Source organism: Rissa tridactyla, chromosome 2 (assembly GCF_028500815.1).
Source record: "Rissa tridactyla isolate bRisTri1 chromosome 2, bRisTri1.patW.cur.20221130, whole genome shotgun sequence".
Taxonomy (NCBI): Eukaryota; Metazoa; Chordata; class Aves; order Charadriiformes; family Laridae; genus Rissa; species Rissa tridactyla.
In genome coordinates, this window is record NC_071467.1 from 155984331 (window position 1) to 156002849 (window position 18519).

An 18519-nucleotide genomic window follows, 5' to 3' on the forward strand; every position below is an offset into this window, starting at 1 on the left:
GTTTTGTACACACTCACACCGTAGTCCAGAGAAACAACTTGCTTTCCCCTATGTGTTGATATCTACAAGTAATCCCACATATAAAAATACACACTAATTTATCTTTTTGTGAGTGAACAGATACCTGTAAGGGAATGGACAAGTTCGGAAGTCTCTACATCATACAGATTTGCTGTCCTATCCCACGATGCTGTCACAGCTTGCTTCCCCCCAACAAGCCAGTCGGCTGCTATGACCACTCCTTGATGGCTTTTGAGTGAAGTTAATGGGGCTCTGACAGTGGGACAGTCGCTAGAACCATCTCCATCCCCATCAGGTTCATCTTTATCTGAGAACTCAACTTCATCTTCTCCAGACATTTGCTGTAGAATGCAAGCAAAAAACCCAAATTCAGAATAAACAGGAAGGAACGTCTCTAAAGTTACATTTCACAGTGTAAATGTTTCCCAATCCCCTTAATGTAAATGTGAGTGGGTAACTTAAGTCTGCAGAATCTAGCCTATTCAGGTATTCACTATCAAAAATTTAGCTGAAGAAGTAATACCAATGAGTCAATGCAGTTTTAGTAACTACTTCATTTAAAAAAGTCCCTTCTGAACTGTTTAGCTCGGAGTATCTGTCCCCTTTACTACCTGGTAAGTCTTTTCATATTCCCCTTACTGTATTATCCTCGAGTTTCATTGCAGCACATTTACCAAGGGACTTTTTTCCTTTCAGTTTTTAAGGATAGGAAGCATCTAACAGGACACTGACTGTCTTAATCTTTGGGAAGACAATCATTTACAGCCGTATTTTTACCCATTAGAATCAAAATCACGACATCAATATTTGTCTGCTGGTCAATACATAGTCATCATGCACTGCTGATGTAAAACTGGATGCAAAATAAATTATTTTGCGATACCATGAAGCATCAATCTCTGAATCCTATTTCACTTATGCAAGACATGCTTTTCTTTCCTGATATTTGAATGTGAAAGAGATGACATTTGTACTGTTCTTTAAAAAAGGAAATGCCAAATCAAATAAACTGAATCAAACATTTTCCATTCAGAAATCTATCTCTCGTTATACAGCCATCTCTTGCCCCTACTCAGCTTACTGAGAAGCTCATGCTGGAAACTACGTTTGTCTTCACAATTTAGTAAGGGTGCTTTTAAGTGAAATACAGCATTTAACAGTCTACAGTAAATACCGACTAAATAAAAGCCTAGGGACAACATCATCAGATAGTGTGATGAGTGCTGGCAAGGGTCGATTAGAAATCGATAAAGATACAATAAAATAAGTGCCAAAAATACAAGTCTTTGCCATCAGTTTTCAATTCGTAGCAACCATAGCTAACACAGGTGCCTCAGTAAGTTAAGCTGCAAGAATTTAACTCGTTTAAACAGAAGTTCATTATTACTTATGATTTGAATTATTACAAAACATTTTACTCAACAGTTCGTTTACTTCCATGTTTATTACCTTGAATAAGAAGTCAATTACCATACTTGCAGCTGCATATTCTGTTCTGCACCACAGATCTTTGAAAACACGAAGCGAGTCCTTTTTGAAAGGCTGAACTATATCTGTTAAACTAAAATCTTAAAATCCCACCTTTTGCAATCCTGAAATCATGTAATTTTTTTAATTATGTATAAATTTAACATTCAGCCTTATCATAAAACCTGTATCCAATGAAATTGCTGTGCAATTAGTTTAGTTGCAGTAAGTTGATTACTTACATTGCAGTCTGCAGTTGGCTGAGGTGTAGGCAACTGTACTATGTATCTCCAGATGTGAGCTGTCTGGTCTCCAGATGCTGCACAGGGGGAAGAGGGGTAAAAAAAAAAAAAAAAAGATATTAAATAAAAGCATTTCCGTGAACAATAAAAACAAGCTTTAACATTACATTTGGCAACAGTATGAGTTGCATCTTTTTCTAAGAGATACCATTATGACCTTTTTGGTAAGTGAGTCTCAACATCAATGGTTACTTTCCTGGCTTTAAAACTGATAAGAACATAACTCGTTATGCAAAATTAATCATTCCTACAGTGAAAACATCCACTTAAACACTACCTATCAGAACATGAATATCACTGCTGTTCTAATATGTAACATTTGAAGAAGGCATTTAACACATTAACAGGTGCCATCCTTCATTTGCTGTTTCTCAAATACTGGGATTGTTCTTCATTCAATGACATCTTCCATTAAACATTTTTTTGTGTGGTTTTAATGAGAAGACCAAAAAGAGCAAGTGTGAAGCTATTATGCTCCTGCCTTAAACAAATCAGCTTAACTAGCACCAGTTTATAGCTCAGGAGGTACCATCTGATTTTAGAGTTCATTTGCTTTTGAAATAGACTTATCTATTACCAACTAAGGAGAAACTCAAGCCTGTCCTTGTTATGGACAGAACAAACATGCTCTAATACCTACGGGTACAGTGCTGAGAGCTCTAGATCGAGAAGAAAGTCTGTTGTGAGTACGGATAGATCTGGCAAGTCCAATGTACATGAAAGCACTCGGAAAAATCTCTCATAGAATAGACCAAGTAAGAAGGCTAGAAGAAAGGTCAACCTTGTATTATTTCTGGTGTCAGTATTCTGGATCAGGGAGGAAGATTTTTTGATTTTAATCAGTGCTAAATCAATCAAGTAACACTAGAGAACAGGTCCCCTGAAAACTTTCAGTGGAAATACCTTGTAGAACTACCTCTCAGAAAAATAACAGAACAAAAATCTACCTATGGGCAGCTTTTGTTCAGTTGTTTTGGTTTCTGTAAGTCAGAGAAGGGTCCTGCCATAACATCCAGTAGCTCCTTCAGTACTCTAGTGAATCCCATCAGGCCCATGGACTTGTGAACATTCAGCTGATGTATGACTCTAAGTGTCTGGCTTGGAGCAGGTAAGCAGAAATGACAATGACATGAAAACACAGATGGAAAGATCTAGCTCTAATTTGTTATGCCTTAAAATACAAAAATAATTCAATCAACAGGGATACTGACAAAGCAGGAGGGAGACACACTACAAGCAAAAAGAAGCTAGCAAATTACGCTTATTTTTCCATCATGATTAACATACTCAGCATATGAAAAAACTTTACATACCTGTAAGAGCCACTTGCTCAGTTGGGTGAAACTTTATGGAATTTACTGTGGGAAACAAAGCAAAGTTTTACGCTAGTAGACTAGAAGAATTATTTCATAATGTTTTATCATTAAAAGCACTGGAAAATCAGAAGTCCAGTTTTAAGTAATTTTTTTGTAGTATAGTAATCTCTTGGGTAAGATAAAGTAGAAAGGAATTTTATTTGAGTACATAAACCTATGTAGTATCAAGGAAAGCAACTATAGTTGATTATAGACAATACACACTTTCTAGCAAGTTATTTCCTGAATCTAGTACAAGTGTTTCACATTATAGAGGATAAACAAACTACATTCAAAGAATCACATGTAAGCTGACAGGAGATAATGCTCTGGACTTCCATAAAGAGAATTTAAGTATTCATAACTACTCCTAACATAATGAAAACTTACTATACATGACCATCAACTTTCTGATTTTTACTTAAGATTGCAAGAACAAATGCCTAAAAACCTAATGCAAATAATACAAATTACATTTCAGTCCTGCAATCATATGTAATCAAAACATGATTGTTTTAAACTAGACCTGAAAGAATTCTATTAGCCTACAACACTGCTCTTAATTTTTTATTTCAATGCATAAGATTCAATTACTTTTCATTACTAAGCACTTTCATTTGCATAATCCATAAGCTTCTCTTCAACAGCTCTTCAAGAAAGAACTTAGAAATCAAGTAAAATAGATGCTTATGTTGTCAGGAGAGGGTGCTGTAATGAGTTTAAGAAGATACTCCTTAAATTGTTCACACCGAATTAACTCAACAGTGCACCAACTGCTGGCACCCAACACCTTTGCTCCATTTCAAATCAAGCATCAAACGTAAACAAGTAAAGAAGTTTTACTAAATGAAAAAGGCATTATTTTTAATATCAAGTATATAATTTTATAAGTTATAGTATATATGTATATATTTTATTTAGTTTACACACAACTGTTTAAATACAGGTTAGAGCTTTTATTATTTTCATGGTTATCCAAATAGCAATTTAAAAAAAAACAAACTATCAGCATGAAAATGCAAGCGATTGGAGTTTTTAAATGTGACGTTGTGGAGGCTAAAGGTACCCTCTCCATGCAGCAAGCAACCTGATATCTCTGAACTAATGAAAGTGTTACCTGTTGTTTCTATGCATCTATCTATTAGTATCTTTGTGCTGTAGGAGCTAGAAATCATATAGCAGGAGGAAAAAGTAGAACTTATGGTTGAAGCAGTTGACCACTCTCTGGAAAACTTAATTCTTTTTGTATCTTTGCCACAAAGTTCACGTGATGTGCTAGCCGAGTTATTTAACCAAACATACCAGGTCAATAATTGTGTTCCTTATTTTCTGGGTGCACGACTCTACGCTCCAGGAAATGATCACTCAAAGTGCTCAACTCTCAACAGCAAGTTAAAGGTATGGAAAACCTTTTCACCGTTGGACTGTAAAACCTGGTATTGTAACCCGTTATGAGACAGAAGGGGGCTAATCAGGTGCTTGTCAAATTGGACACCAAAAATTAACATCAAAAGCACGCACTGCACCTCTCCACCCAAGAACGGGTTTAAAAAACAGTTTCTGAAATATTCATACTGGTATAGAGGGAAGACAAATGCCTATATTGAATTAACTGTCTTCAAAACAAGATTTTCTATGATTCTATGATTTTAATACTACGCAAAAAATTATATATGGGATCATGTTTTAAACAAAGAAGTGAAAATAGACGTGCAGCCAGCATCTGTATTTTGTATCTCAAATATAACACAGATCCTGCAAAACAGCTAATTTCTGCTTATATAAGCTTCTCATGTTCTGCATACGCATGAGACCTCAATCAGTTCTGACATTTAACTTCTAAGTATCATAACTGTGCCTGTAAATTTCTTTATATGGACTTGTTTATTCATTTAGCATTTACAGAACTGTCTTAATACGCCTCTCCAAGAAAGAATCACGTTAGAAAACATTCTCTGTATGAAGATTAGTGGAACTTCCCAATTGACTTGTTAATGGTGTTGGCAAACCTGCAACTGAAACCGCAATAAACATTTCTGTAGTTGTCCAAAACACATTTCACCCTCCCACACTGTTTCCAGTTTTCACAACATGCCCTTAATCTTACCTGATCCAACATGCCCTACATACTTGGTAAGGCATTTCCCTGTTTCTATGCTCCACAGCAAAGCAGTGTGATCTACAAAGATTAAAAAGTAGCTGTAAATACTGTCACAAATGTATGTTTTTCACTTTTAACCGATTCAACAAACAAGTTATCGTCAAATGTAGAGCATACCATATGAAATAGATTTCAAATGTAGAACAGACCAAATCCTCTTGATTATCACCTTATATATAAAATATAAAAGCTTCCTATCATTATAACTTTATACACATCTCCTAAAAAAAGTAAAGGTGCTGTCCCCATTGGATTAATTTGCAGTATGTATTGAAAGGCAAATTCTACTTCTGATATTTTTCCTAACTTGGTTATATACTTATGTATAATGCTCCAACCGTGCATGATGAGACTCAAAAAGAAGACAGAAAGAATTCAGTGGTGAAAAAGTCCGTCAGTCACTACAAACAAGAGTTCTATGCACAAACTATTTACTTCCTGCACAGAAGTCCCAAATGCATATAGGTCACCGCAGAGCACTACAAAAACTTACTCAAAGAAAATCGCTCCAAATGCCACTCCTTACCCTCCCGCACCCCAAATAAATAATTAATATAAGTATTTGTAAGTGGGGTGAACCTTAATGCTGAATTGGAGAAAGGCTGTTTCCAAGTTAAATCAGGACAAAGACAAGTCGTCCCACATAAAGACAAAATGTGTCCTTCAGTGAGCACACAAAAATGGTAACAGAACTGTTTATGAAGTAGAGATTTCTGGTCCTTAATATTTATGTCCAGTAAGTGTCTTCAGATTCTGTTCCAGTTTCAAAAGACTGTCACTTGAAACTGACCAATTCTAACTGGTTATGGTTTATTTCCCTAATCATTTTCCAAAGCCACACAATCCTCTAGATGGATTTTTGTATTATAATAGATTTAGTGACTTATTCATTAGTACCTGTTCCCTCTCAAGTGGGAAGGAAGCAAGCTAGTAAGTTAATAAGAACCAAAAATTAAGATTTTTAGCTGCCCCTACATCCTTAGACAAAAGGCAGATGAATGTAAGAATACAAAAATATGCAAACTGTGACTAAGTTCATGGCTTCTATAAAACAAAGGCTAAACAATACTATGATAGAAAGTTGGTGGGGATCTCTGTACACAGCCATATAGCATTCTTTGTGAAAGACCTCTCCAAGCCAGCAGCTCCCCAACCCCCCCATTTACACCATCCAAGAGGCTAGAGCTGACTAAGGAGAGCGTGACCTGCATGGAAGTTAACCGGCAGAAAGATCAACAAGGATGCCTGAACTTCTGAAGGTTAAATGCATTTCAAGGAAATTCCAATATAAGAATTTTTCAGCTATTGAACTTCTTTAAATCGACTCACTCAGTGCGGAGCTCAGTATTCCAGTATGCTTTTGACCTACGTTTGCTATAGTTGAGGGACTAAACCAGAATTTTCTAAAGATTCAAGCAACACAAAACTTTACCAGCAGATGCAGTTCCCAACACCACTGGTTGAGTTTTCGCCACACTGACATCCCAAATACCATCCCTGTGGCCAACATATTCCTTTACTAGTTGACAGATTGCCCTTGATGTTGTAGTTTTAAAACTGGATACAATCTGAAATAGCAGAGAGACCAACATTATTTTTCCACATTGACCCAAGATTAAGTATCTCACAAATACAAATAGATACTAACGTTTTCATCACGATTCTTCAGTGCTCTGACAGCTCACTATTTTCAAGAATTTGACATTTGATGGTTGGAAAGTGAGTTTGGATGCAAATGCATCTCAATTACATTTTGTTTTCTTTTTTAATAATCCTCCCTTTTTACAAAAGGCAAGATAAACTATTGTGTACCACAATAACACAACCTCATTGCAATAATGCGTTGTACAAACAGAGTGTGCACTTCCCATTCTGTTTGTGTAAAGGATTGTAATTTTTAAACAAAAAACCCCACAAAACAAAAACCAAAACAAAAAAAACCCAAAACTTTTCTCGCCTATTCCCAAACAAGGATACATCTGATAACTTAAAGACAATCCATGTCACCCAGTGTAACATCTTTGAAAAACTGTACTACTTATTAGATAATTCTAGTAAAATCCAGAAACATTCCCATTTGAAAGTGACCACCATTTTTCCTCAAAACTGCAAAAAGCTAAATCAAATCAAACATTAATCCGAGAGCATATGGCAGTTTATTTGTGTAACAAAGCATTTTTTTAGAGATATGTCAAACTCAGCATTTGATAAGCACGTTCCCTCAAAGCCAATGCTGTTAGAGGAAAACTGAGAAGACTCATTAAATCCAAATTAGTATGTGCATAAGTAATATGAAATGAAAAGAAGAAAAAGTCTAGCAAGAATGGTAAAACTACAAGGCGTTATAGTACAGGAAGGCTGAAAACATGCAATATCTACAAAAAGTTTGTCTCGCTGTAACACTTCCAGAGACAAGTGAAACCAGGAGTGGTGAAAAATTACTTCAATAAGAGCAAAACCACTGTTAAAAATACCCTGGTTTTACCCCCCAAGCCTTGAAGGTCATAACTCTACTTTGAGAAAGACTACCTGAAAAGCTTTGTTAAAACTAAAACAAGAAGACGACTTCAATTTGTGTTTTCCTCTGCATGCAGTTATGGGCAGGTATCTATCTGACCAGTTAAGTCAAAACCTCTAATGCTTCAACACAAATCACATTAAGACTTATCAACAGCTTAGTAAAAGTTAGAAAACTAATTCAGTCTACACTTCAGATACAATAAAATAAGGTTAAAATCCCATTAGTTTTTTGTATCGAAAAGGAAGTTCTTAAATATGTCATTAAAGCAAATTACTTCCAAAAAGGTTTTTAAAAGTTAAAGAATATCTGCAAAAGCATTCCAAATCCTGAGCATGTCAGCTTTCCAATGATGAAATGATAATGCCCTATTTGAATTCCAAATTAACAGCTAATACGCATTTCATTTTCACAGCTGAAGAAGGAACAATCATTAAGGATGCATTGAAAAGAAAATGGGTTAATGGTAAAGATGATTAGTTCAACCATACTGCAGAGTTTCATAGGCTTTGAATACAATCCTACAGATGCAACTTTCACATTGAATATAGCCCTTAAACTAAAGGGAATCATGTATGAGAAGTGGAACAGCAGAATTAAGTAAAAAGTGAAGGAACAATATAGCGCTCAACTCAAATTCCAAACTTGAAGGTTTCAGCTCTCAACCCCACACTCGAACTATGCTTGCATTCTGTCTTTCTAATGTTGAGTCAAACCTCCAACTTGTCAAGAAGCACAGATTTTCCAAAAACTGCTGGATAGTTCTTTCATTGATCATTTAATGGAAAGGCTGTAAAACTCTTTTTGGAGTATTTAGCAGTCTTGAATGAACACACAGAAGGTAAGAGATCAAGGACACTATCTAAGACTAAATATCCAGATACAGATATTTAAGGCACACTTTTCCTACATATCTCCCCCCCCGCCTTCTTTCCTTCTTTTTTGTTGTCCCTCACTTCACATACCAGTAATTGGATAAACTAGATAGTGCCTGGATTACTTCCTGGTTCCTTAACCATACGTGCACAATTTTCCAATAAAGGAAAGGAAATACTTAAGTAACATACAACTTGCTAAAAAGAGGCCTCTGCACTGCAGAAAAAGTTTTTAAAATAACTTCACCAGATCCTGGAGTATCATATACAAATGCAAGTAAAGTGAGCAACCATATCGAGTGTATTTCTGCTTTGTCTGTCCTCTTCCTTAAATCCACATAGTTTCATGTACTTTCTTCTACACAGAGATTTGTTAATATGAAAACAATTGTTAGCCATGTAAACAGTAGAAAATTGCAAACTGAAACACCACAAAACCAATTGTTTGCCATGTAAACAATTGAAAACCAAATACAAATGGAAACAGCTGTATGGCAAACAAATTGAAACACCTTATAAAAATGTCTCTTAAGCAGACAGGACACATTAGAAATAAGAATGAAAACTTGGTCAACTCCGAACCAGTCCAGCAGCATTACACTGTGACTGATGAACAGAACTTCCTGTGGAGCAACAGTACGCAGTGAGGTCAAAAATTACATCTTCCAACAGGTTTCATACCCTTCAACTGCTGGGTGAAGAAATACCTTGCTTTAAGAGTCCTTTTCCTGATCCAATAGAATCAGTGATCATGGAAGTTAGTTTATGAGGAGCGAGTTATATCATTTCAGTTTATTTTAGGATTCTGCACAAACTGTTAACGTTTTCCTGATGTCTTAACAACTGCTATAGGCAGAGACTGTTAACATCAGCAGTAACATCTTGCTAACATCAAAACATGAATTTCACACAGCAATTCCTGCATCTACAAACAACTGCAGTTAAATTACAGGATCTTCTCCATTAACATATACAAAAAATTATTTTCAGATTACTAAGCACTAAATCTACTCTATATGCTGCTAAAAGCATCCTTTTCTCATATAAGTTTTGCCAACTTAATATTCAGACTCCTAACTCAGCTAAGTGACGAAAAGTATCCAGGTATGGGAATTTTCTATGAAGAACTCAAATTAAGCACGTTTACCTCAGCATTTTTCCCAAGAAAATGAACAGCTTCAGTCTTAGCATGTTTTATCAATATTAAAGCAGTCAAGGATCAGCTTTCTCATTAGAACAAGCAAATATTGAAAGCTCTTTTCAGAACAAACCTAAACTGGCAATCAGAAAAATGTAATCGTGTGCAGTTACACAAAACAACTGGTTTGTAAAACTTAAGTTTCTTGAAATTACCCACAGGGAAAAAAGATTAAAAAAAAAAAGACTTCTGACAAGCTTTAAATTGGGCATAAAGTAACAGTATAATGGATGGGATGAAGAAAAAAGTTGCGATCCACTACCCCACTGAGTTTGAAATACAACCCATTTTTGATGAACAGCATTGTTCATTCAACGCTCACAAAAATACATACGACATAAGAATTTCAAAGCTGTTGAACTCTTAAAGCTCTTCAAATGCTATTTTCCCAGATAGTGTATTAGGTAATTCTAACTGCCTCCAGTCAGGATACAGACAGAAAGATTAGTTTGTTAGAAACTTAGTTATAGTCTTTCCTGACTTTCGGTTATAGTCTCTTCATGGGTCAAGAGACAAAAGGTTGCAGCTTCAGCTCTTCTGTGCAGGAAGGAAGCAGCAGCTGAAATAAAGCCACTCCCATGGTGTGTAGAAAGGTGTCAAAGAACACACCAGAGAGAGATGCTCTCAACTTTATCATTTCCCTCAGCTCTCCTTGCCTACCCTTCAGTAAAATCAGATTCAGAGTTGTGGAAAGAAATATATCAGCACATTCAAACACCTGTTGGTTATCAATTGATATACTAGATATGTACGTCTATAACAAGGTATTAAATTCTTCATGTTCCACTACTCATGACTACTTTGCTGTGCATGCATATCAGAACACCATGAAGCAAAGCAGTTACCCAGGAGTCTCCACCCCATACTTCCCAGCTTCCCACGCTGAAGTTGCGAGGTCCACCTGCCTTGCCCGGGAAAGAATATGAGCGCTACATTGCAAGCAAGTGAAAGAAGACAAGCATTTAACACCAGCCTTAAAAAAAAACCAAACCAAAAAACCACCAAACACACCAAAAAACGAAAAAACCCCAATACCACACTAGAGAAAGTACTAACCCATAGCTACATAGTAGGTGTACTAATACTATATTGTCCCTATTAATATCATGTTCTCACTATTTAAGTGGCCTCATTAAAAAATTTGTAAGTCATTAACTCTTAAGAAAAAGGAAGAGGCACCTCTATGCATCAGATTGGCAAGAATAAAGAAGAAAGTCTGAAAAACAATAAAATCAAAAGGAGACCAAATAAAACACAGTAACTTAGATCTATTTCACCACACTACTCTTATTCTGACTCTCAAACTTTCAGACTACTTAACAGATGGTATTTCCAAGACACCTACAGTCATTCTATAACCACTCATTAGGCTGCAATATGGGTCAGCATGGAGCTTCTTATACAGTTGGTTCGCATACCAGATCCCACTGTGGTTTCCTCACATTTCATTTAATCTTAATAATGTATTGTGAAATGACCCTGAGATGGGGGCAAAAAGAGCAGCAGGTAAACTCTCTACGAAAACTGAAAAAGGGGAGAGAAAGAGAAAACCAAAATACCTGACAGATGCAGATGGGCAAAATTAAAAGCATTGGAAACGGTAACTGAGCTAAGAGACCAGGCAAAAAAGATCGCTAGCTACTAATTTGCAAGGCTTGCAACATAAAGGAAACAAACTGTTCTAGTCTTATACCTAAAAAATAAAAATTATTTTTAAAAAACCCAAACTATAATAGTACACATATAGATGCCTATTTAAATCCCCATTTCAACTGCAATACCCAAATCTTTACTCAGAAATTCACTACCAAGTTCTCAATTTGCCTCACGAAACTCAGTAATTATTTTAGTTCTCTTTGCAAAAGAGTAATCTCACATATACACGTGTGCACACATGCTCTCCTCTCCAACATTCATACTTTAAAAAAGATAAGCAATTATTGTAAAAATGTCATATAGTGTGGTTGAAGTAATGGGTAACTGATGAATCAGAGATAAAGATACTGTTCCTTATGAGGCAGGTTTACTTAAAGAACAGCATTACTCAGCCTAAGGAAACCACAATTTACAACTTAAAGACAGCCATATTAGTCTCACGAGTACACACTGATGAGTAGAGGTTTAATTTGTCTCATACCTTGCTAGTAGATGCCTTGTAAGTTGTCTTTAATTTCTGAGAAAGCTGACTGGTACTATGACTGGCTGTTGAGACAAATAAATTCAGAGGAAGAGATTTCAAATACAGCATTAGCTTATTTGTATAAGTAACTGATATTAATTCCTTTCAATAAGATTCTAAGTTTTGGCCGGGTGAATATAAAAACAGTAAATTCAAAAATACTAGTTCAGGATTCTTTGAGGTTCTCTTACCTTTTGTTTTCAGTTGTCCTTTGCTGAGTTCAGCTCCATCAATTGTCTGTCCTTCAGCTGCTAAACGCTCATTAAGTGTATCAATCTCTCTACGTACTAACGATAAAAAAAAAATTCACATTAATAAAAAAAAAATTAGTATCATTAACAATATCATTAACATACTACTTAAGAATTGTTATGGTAAGTAAGTAATCTATTTTATGCTAAGGACAGGAAAGGAGACCAACTGTGATTTTATAAAAGCAGGTCTCACCAAGACATAAACCAAGACTCATGCTGAATTTTCCAGAGATCAACCTTGACCCAGATTCCAAGGAAAGTATTAGTGGCTTACAATTACTGCTACTTTTACTAATAAATGTGACTAAGATTAGCAAAAAACAGCTTTTGTGAAATACATGGCACACCTATAGTGAATTAAATCCAACAGAAGACAGAAAATTTGCAGTATCATAAGTATTTTAGCCACAGAATTAGTACGTAATTTCTTGACAAAGATTTTATTCATCATGAAATAGTATTCTCCCCTGAATATGCCTACTGCTAGAGTTCCAGTAAGAAAGGTAGTGCAGTGTAATTTTTTATACTTTGAAATCCATTAAAAAAACATAGAATGACACATATATTTTACATTCAAGTGTTTTAGAACATTAAATATGATCAGAACATTTCATTGCATATCAGACAAAGCATGTAACTGTAAGAAGAATATGCTTTTCTGTCAATTATTTATAACTCTCACCAGTGCCATTTCAACACAAGACAGAGTGATGTCATAACTAAAATAAATTAGGTACTCATAAGTGATTTCCAGTGGCTGGGCTGTTTTAAAGTTGCTCAACTTCATTTCATAAAGAACATTATAGTTTTTCCTCAAAATCTGGGCTGATATTCTTTAAGCGTTCTCCTCAAGTGAAATCCTATTGAGAGGCTTTAACCAAGCAGTTTTGGGCTGTTCCTAAGAATAAGCCTAGGCCTGTCTTTCCACAAGTTCTTAGGATTTTTTTTTTTAAAGAAGTCATTCTCTCCCAGGCTTTGAAATGTGGGAGAACGTGACCCATCAAGAGTATGCTTCTTGCTGTTTCTGAGAAATTCACAGAACTCTCAGTTCTAAGCACTGGAAAAGTCAGTTTACACTTGCATACCACATCCAAGTGCTTGAAATGAGCAAAGCAAGATTCTTTCCGTGTTTTCAGTCACATACACCTAAACTTTTATAAAACAAAGACAATATGAAAGAGAAGTAAATAGAGACAGGTCTGTAGTAACAGATGACTGAAACAAGCAAGCCAGGCCGATACAAGAATTGCCTGAAAGGTGTGAACTAGAACAGTGAGGTGAAGGAGGAAGACGAAGAAACAAAAGCAGAATAGAAGGAAAACAATCATACTCTGGAGGGTACAAACAAATTCGCCACTTGTTTTCTGACAAACATTTTTGAAGTGGGGCTGCAGGGAACAATCCCTACTTTTCTTGCTAACAGTCAACCGGTAGCAAGAAAACTCTGTTGTGAAAATTGTCACTAAAAAATGTGCAGTGTTGATGATAGCCTTTAACCAACGCAATCTCAAGGCTTTAAGACAATAAAAAAACAGTACATTTTCAAACAGCACGGAAGAATGTTTTTTTGACAGGAGTGTTTGATTTAACTGTGGGAACAGATTAGGTGTGGAAAAAAACCAGACAGACTCCACAACTCAGAAGCAAAGCCACGCAACACAGCTTCCAAGATCCAGCAAGGAAAACTGAGCAGAGGCTTTATTGTCTGACTGCCTGCGTTACTTACTATGGATCCTCTTACATCACCTTGGATCACTTACATTATTACCATATGATTGCATTGCCATTAAACAAAGAACATTCTGTGCAGATACCACCTGGAATTTTTATCCAAGTGCTCTACTTCAAAATTCATGAGTAGTTGCAGGTGCTGGTTAGGCAATGTACTAAGTAGTATGACCCGGAAACACCACATTTTACACTTTTTCAAGGCACTTGATCAATTTTATTTACTAATATTACATCATTAAAATTAAGCCTGTAAATATACAACAAAGCCACAAACTTCAATGCCTGAACGGAGTATATACCAGAGCCTACAATGACAAGGAGACAGATACTTCATTTTCTTTGCCTAAGAGTCAAGGAGGATGACACACATCAGTTCTCACTACTTGTGTCAAAGAGCTAAGAAAGCGATTTTTCTGAAAAGATACAAATTCAAAACAATTCTTGAACTCCTCGCAGAAAAGGTACACTAAGTACGCTATCCAGGGTAAGCATCTCAATTAGTGCTACTATATCCTAAATCCAAAAAATTCATATGTTGCTGGAAAAAAATAGATACTCACATTCCAAATTTTCAATATACAGGTTTTCAAACTCCCGCTCTATTTGCCCAAAAAGTTCAAGGAGTGTATTCCGGACAGAAGATGGTAGTTTAGAATCCTAGGAGGCAAAATATCAGGGTTTATATTTTTCTTTACACATATTTTATGTAGATACCCTTCCATCTTCAGCTGATTTTAACAGTTCTCTCCATCTCCCAGCAAACAGAGAAATTAAAACTACTACTAGCATAGAACAGAAAACAAAAAGCTCTGTGCATCACAAAAATTTTTCATTTTACATACTCTTTCTCTTTCAAGGGACAAGAATTCAAATCACGTGTGGGTTTTTTTTTTTGTTTTTACTAGAGACAAATTATAAAACCAAGATCCATGTACAACTCATTAAAGAAAAAAGGGGGAGAAATGTATAATACAATGTCAAGATACTTCCAGTTCAAGACAAAAGAATACCTGTGGTTGACAAAGTAGTTCAGAAGTTGACTATGCATTAGGTTACGAAGTTGTCATCACAAAGCACCTTATTACCAAAGCTTGGGACAAACTAAGCTTTTAAACGTATTTTCAACATTTACCTACTTTTGTCACTAACCATAACTAAGTGTGAAGGAAACTGCAATTTCTAATCCTGCCCTCCCCAGATATTATTTAAGCATCTCCTCTTCACAGAAAGTATTTTGAAGCAAATTCACAGAGGAGGGCTGATTTTTTTTCTTCAGTATAATCAACATAGCAATTCCAAGGCACAAAACCAACTATGTGTAATTACTACAATATGTAAGTTGCCTTACTGCATTTATTATTTATCTAGGTAGGCAGCTATAAACTTTTGTTTTGAGAGAAGTTTCCACTTAACTGAGCCTTACCCTAATGATGAAAAAGCTCAACTACTCCTTTGGAGTGTAGCTAACCTGTCATCTCAGAATTCAGTAAGACAACAACTTATTACTGGACAAACCTGTAAATAATGCATCTGTATTCAAAAACTGAGAAATATCTATGCAAGGAAACAAGTTACCAAATTCTGAAGTGAAATTAATATGGTATCATGTATACCATATTACCAATATATCAATGTTCATCTATCAACTATACGGGGACTGTGCCCATCAGCAACATCTACTTTTTATAAAAATAGCAAAAGTATGTAATTTCAAGATCTTGAAATCATCAGCTACGAGCAAAAGAAGAAAATTGACTCAGCTTCTGCCACAGCACAAACCTTTCAGGTCTAGAGGTACAGAAGCAGCGTTACTAGAACGGGAGTACAAACTCCCATGGGAGTGGGAGCACATGACACCACCCAAATTTGAGTGAACTTCATTATTCAACGCAAGTTTAAGGATGATTATAGCTTGTTTTGTTCTTAAGTGTTCCAGCAAACTCAAACCAAAATAAATTTGTTCCATTCCTATAAACTAATTGAATTAGGACAAAGTGTGTGCATATTAGCCATCAGAGGGCAGCACAAGCCTTCCACCAAGTCAGCATCTAAACAACCAGAATTTAATCTCACTCACATATTCGTTCATAGAGTCAAGATGATTGTCTTCAGAAACAGTTAGAAAAGCCTATCATGATCCCGATTTTGTAAGTTATTTTTGAACATCAATTTTAAAGAGAAGAGCAAGAGAAACGACTAAATAGCCAGGATGTAGAGCACACCTGCTCTGTGGATAATTCAGTTTTACACCAGTTTCACAGTTACTTTAAGCTGTGACACTGTGCTGAAAGAAGTCGTCCTATGCTCCTTATGTCCCCCTAGGATATTCCTTTCTGCATCTTCACCTGCCTCTCCCTTGAGACAGTACTTTTGTTCATACAATCACAGTCAGCCAGAACGTGAAACAGATCCCGATTAAAACCAACTTGAACCAAAATTGATTACAAAAGAATACTATACAAATGAAACACTATTGAGAGAGAAACACTGCAGTTAGAAGAATTATTTCTGATTCAATACCCAATAATTCCATATAGTAAGGTTATAAAGAAACTAAGTTATCCTACAACTTTCAAAACAGAAAGAGATGTAGTAAAGGTTTTCAATCCCCTTCCCAGAGCCTGAAAACATAAGCAAATCTAAACCTGCCCTAAAGTAACTAGCATGGTAAAATGCATCAACTTCCTTTACTCTCTTTAAAGTTGACATCATTTAAATTAGCTTATTAAAATACCATGTAATAATGTTACCTGTTTATCTGCAAAAGTACTTTTCTAGATCTCCTGTGGTTTACAGCTCCACTATGAAGGGGCATTAACACTCTGTACTTGTTAGAATCTGCTACTGGCTGTTCAAGGTTAAAGTCAACATAACTAAGATGATACATAAAACATTTAAAACATTTACATTTACAGCATAATACACTTACAGAGTTTGATAAGAAATACTAAAACAGCTCGAAATTTTGGTTTACTACACAGAAGTGACAACATGGCTTGACCTCTCAGCTGCCCTTCACTCTTTTCCTGAAGTAAGGCTTTAATAGCCGAAATGCACTAACAGTTTTTGATCCAAATACTTATATTCTCTGACTTCTAGATGACTACAAGGAACAACGTGGGCCCTCTTAGTTCCCAGAAAACTAACGCTGTAATTAACTGAATAATACATTCAATTAAAAAAAAAATCCGTCACAACACTGAGAGAACAGTAGGTTTTTCCTCCAGAGTATCTGCGGAGCTGAAAAAGTGGGGTTTCTCATAGCCAAACACCATCAGTATTTCAAAACACCTCTCTGATAAAAATCAAGTTTTGCATCATCTTTGCCAGGCACACATTAACGCTGCATATTCAATTTGACAGTAAATAGTTTTCAAACTGCTATTTGCTTATCTTTGGCAGCACTACTTCAAACACTTCCTATAGGAGCCTTACCAACACTTACTCTTAATATTGCTAGGTGAAGCACTCCACGTGGCTCTGGATTGCATCCACTACACAGACTGACATGATTAAGAAAATTACGGAAGTTTGCAGTTGTTTTTCTTTCCCTTAAATTTAATACTCAGATTACACCTTCATTTGAGCCAAATTAAAAAACAAACAAACAAACAAAAAACAAAACCACAAACAAAAATTTAATTTAGCTCACACCTGTCAAGCAGGCAATATTTGTTTACTTTACGGAAAGGAACACAGAACAGTGTTCCCGCTAATACCTTCCCTATCAGGGTCGTAATAACAAACATTTTGGTTTATTCATATTCCTGTGTTACTACTATTCCAAATCCAAACTTATGAAATCAAGAATCAATCTTCAACTTTAAGAGATGGGGTGGAGGGGAGGTACAGTGAAATAAAGAGGCTGTTTCTTTGTATTTCTTCATGGTTTTGTCATTCATGTAAAAATACACAAAAGCCAATAAAAAGCTCCACAGGTCTGAATACAACCTGTAACACTATCAACATCCACATCAATAGTCTCCGAAGACAGTCAGTTACCCAAGCAGCAGCATATTATCTTACCTGCCCCTCCAGCATGTCTCTCTGCAGTCCTGCCCGTTCTTGCTCGGAACTGTTGGTTCTTCGGATTGAAAGACTGTGAGATTTACGTTTCTGCTTTGCTTGGCGAGCAGATGCACAACTTCCACTTTCTATTGGCATTACTTCAAAAAAACAACTTCACAGAGGCTCCTATGATAAACTAAGGACAAGCATTACACATTACAAATTGCTCTGCCAAACTAACTAGAGTTTAAATTTTTTTTTCTCGCAATAGAAGTATTTAGTTCTACTAAATTTTGGAGTTGTTTGGGTTGTCATTAAAAAGAAGGGATCCCTATTACTTACAGCTACTCTTCAAACAACATTAAGTTCAAAAACACATACGCATATATGTAAATTAAGTGGAATCATTTCTGCATTACGTATTCATTAGATAACAAACCTTCACAAAAG

At 35.8% G+C, this 18519-nt stretch overlaps 1 protein-coding gene across 6 annotated transcripts in view; it reads right to left on the reverse strand.

Annotated features, from left to right (window-relative positions):
* Positions 1 to 18519, reverse strand: part of WDR37 (WD repeat domain 37) — a 52512-nt gene that overhangs the window by 24733 nt on the left and 9260 nt on the right. For 5 of the 6 annotated variants that reach the window (XM_054189943.1, XM_054189944.1, XM_054189945.1 and 2 more), the window contains 10 exons: positions 18088 to 18265; positions 14622 to 14718; positions 12268 to 12363; positions 12035 to 12099; positions 10743 to 10826; positions 6739 to 6874; positions 5253 to 5324; positions 3104 to 3148; positions 1731 to 1807; positions 125 to 362 (listed from right to left, as the gene is read on the reverse strand). In XM_054189943.1, coding sequence (XP_054045918.1) covers positions 125 to 362; positions 1731 to 1807; positions 3104 to 3148; positions 5253 to 5324; positions 6739 to 6874; positions 10743 to 10826; positions 12035 to 12099; positions 12268 to 12363; positions 14622 to 14718; positions 18088 to 18225 — 1048 coding nt within the window. In that variant the 5' untranslated portion in view covers positions 18226 to 18265. The remainder of the gene's footprint in view (positions 1 to 124; positions 363 to 1730; positions 1808 to 3103; positions 3149 to 5252; positions 5325 to 6738; positions 6875 to 10742; positions 10827 to 12034; positions 12100 to 12267; positions 12364 to 14621; positions 14719 to 18087; positions 18266 to 18519) is intronic. The other variant, XM_054189946.1, reaches the window with a different exon arrangement.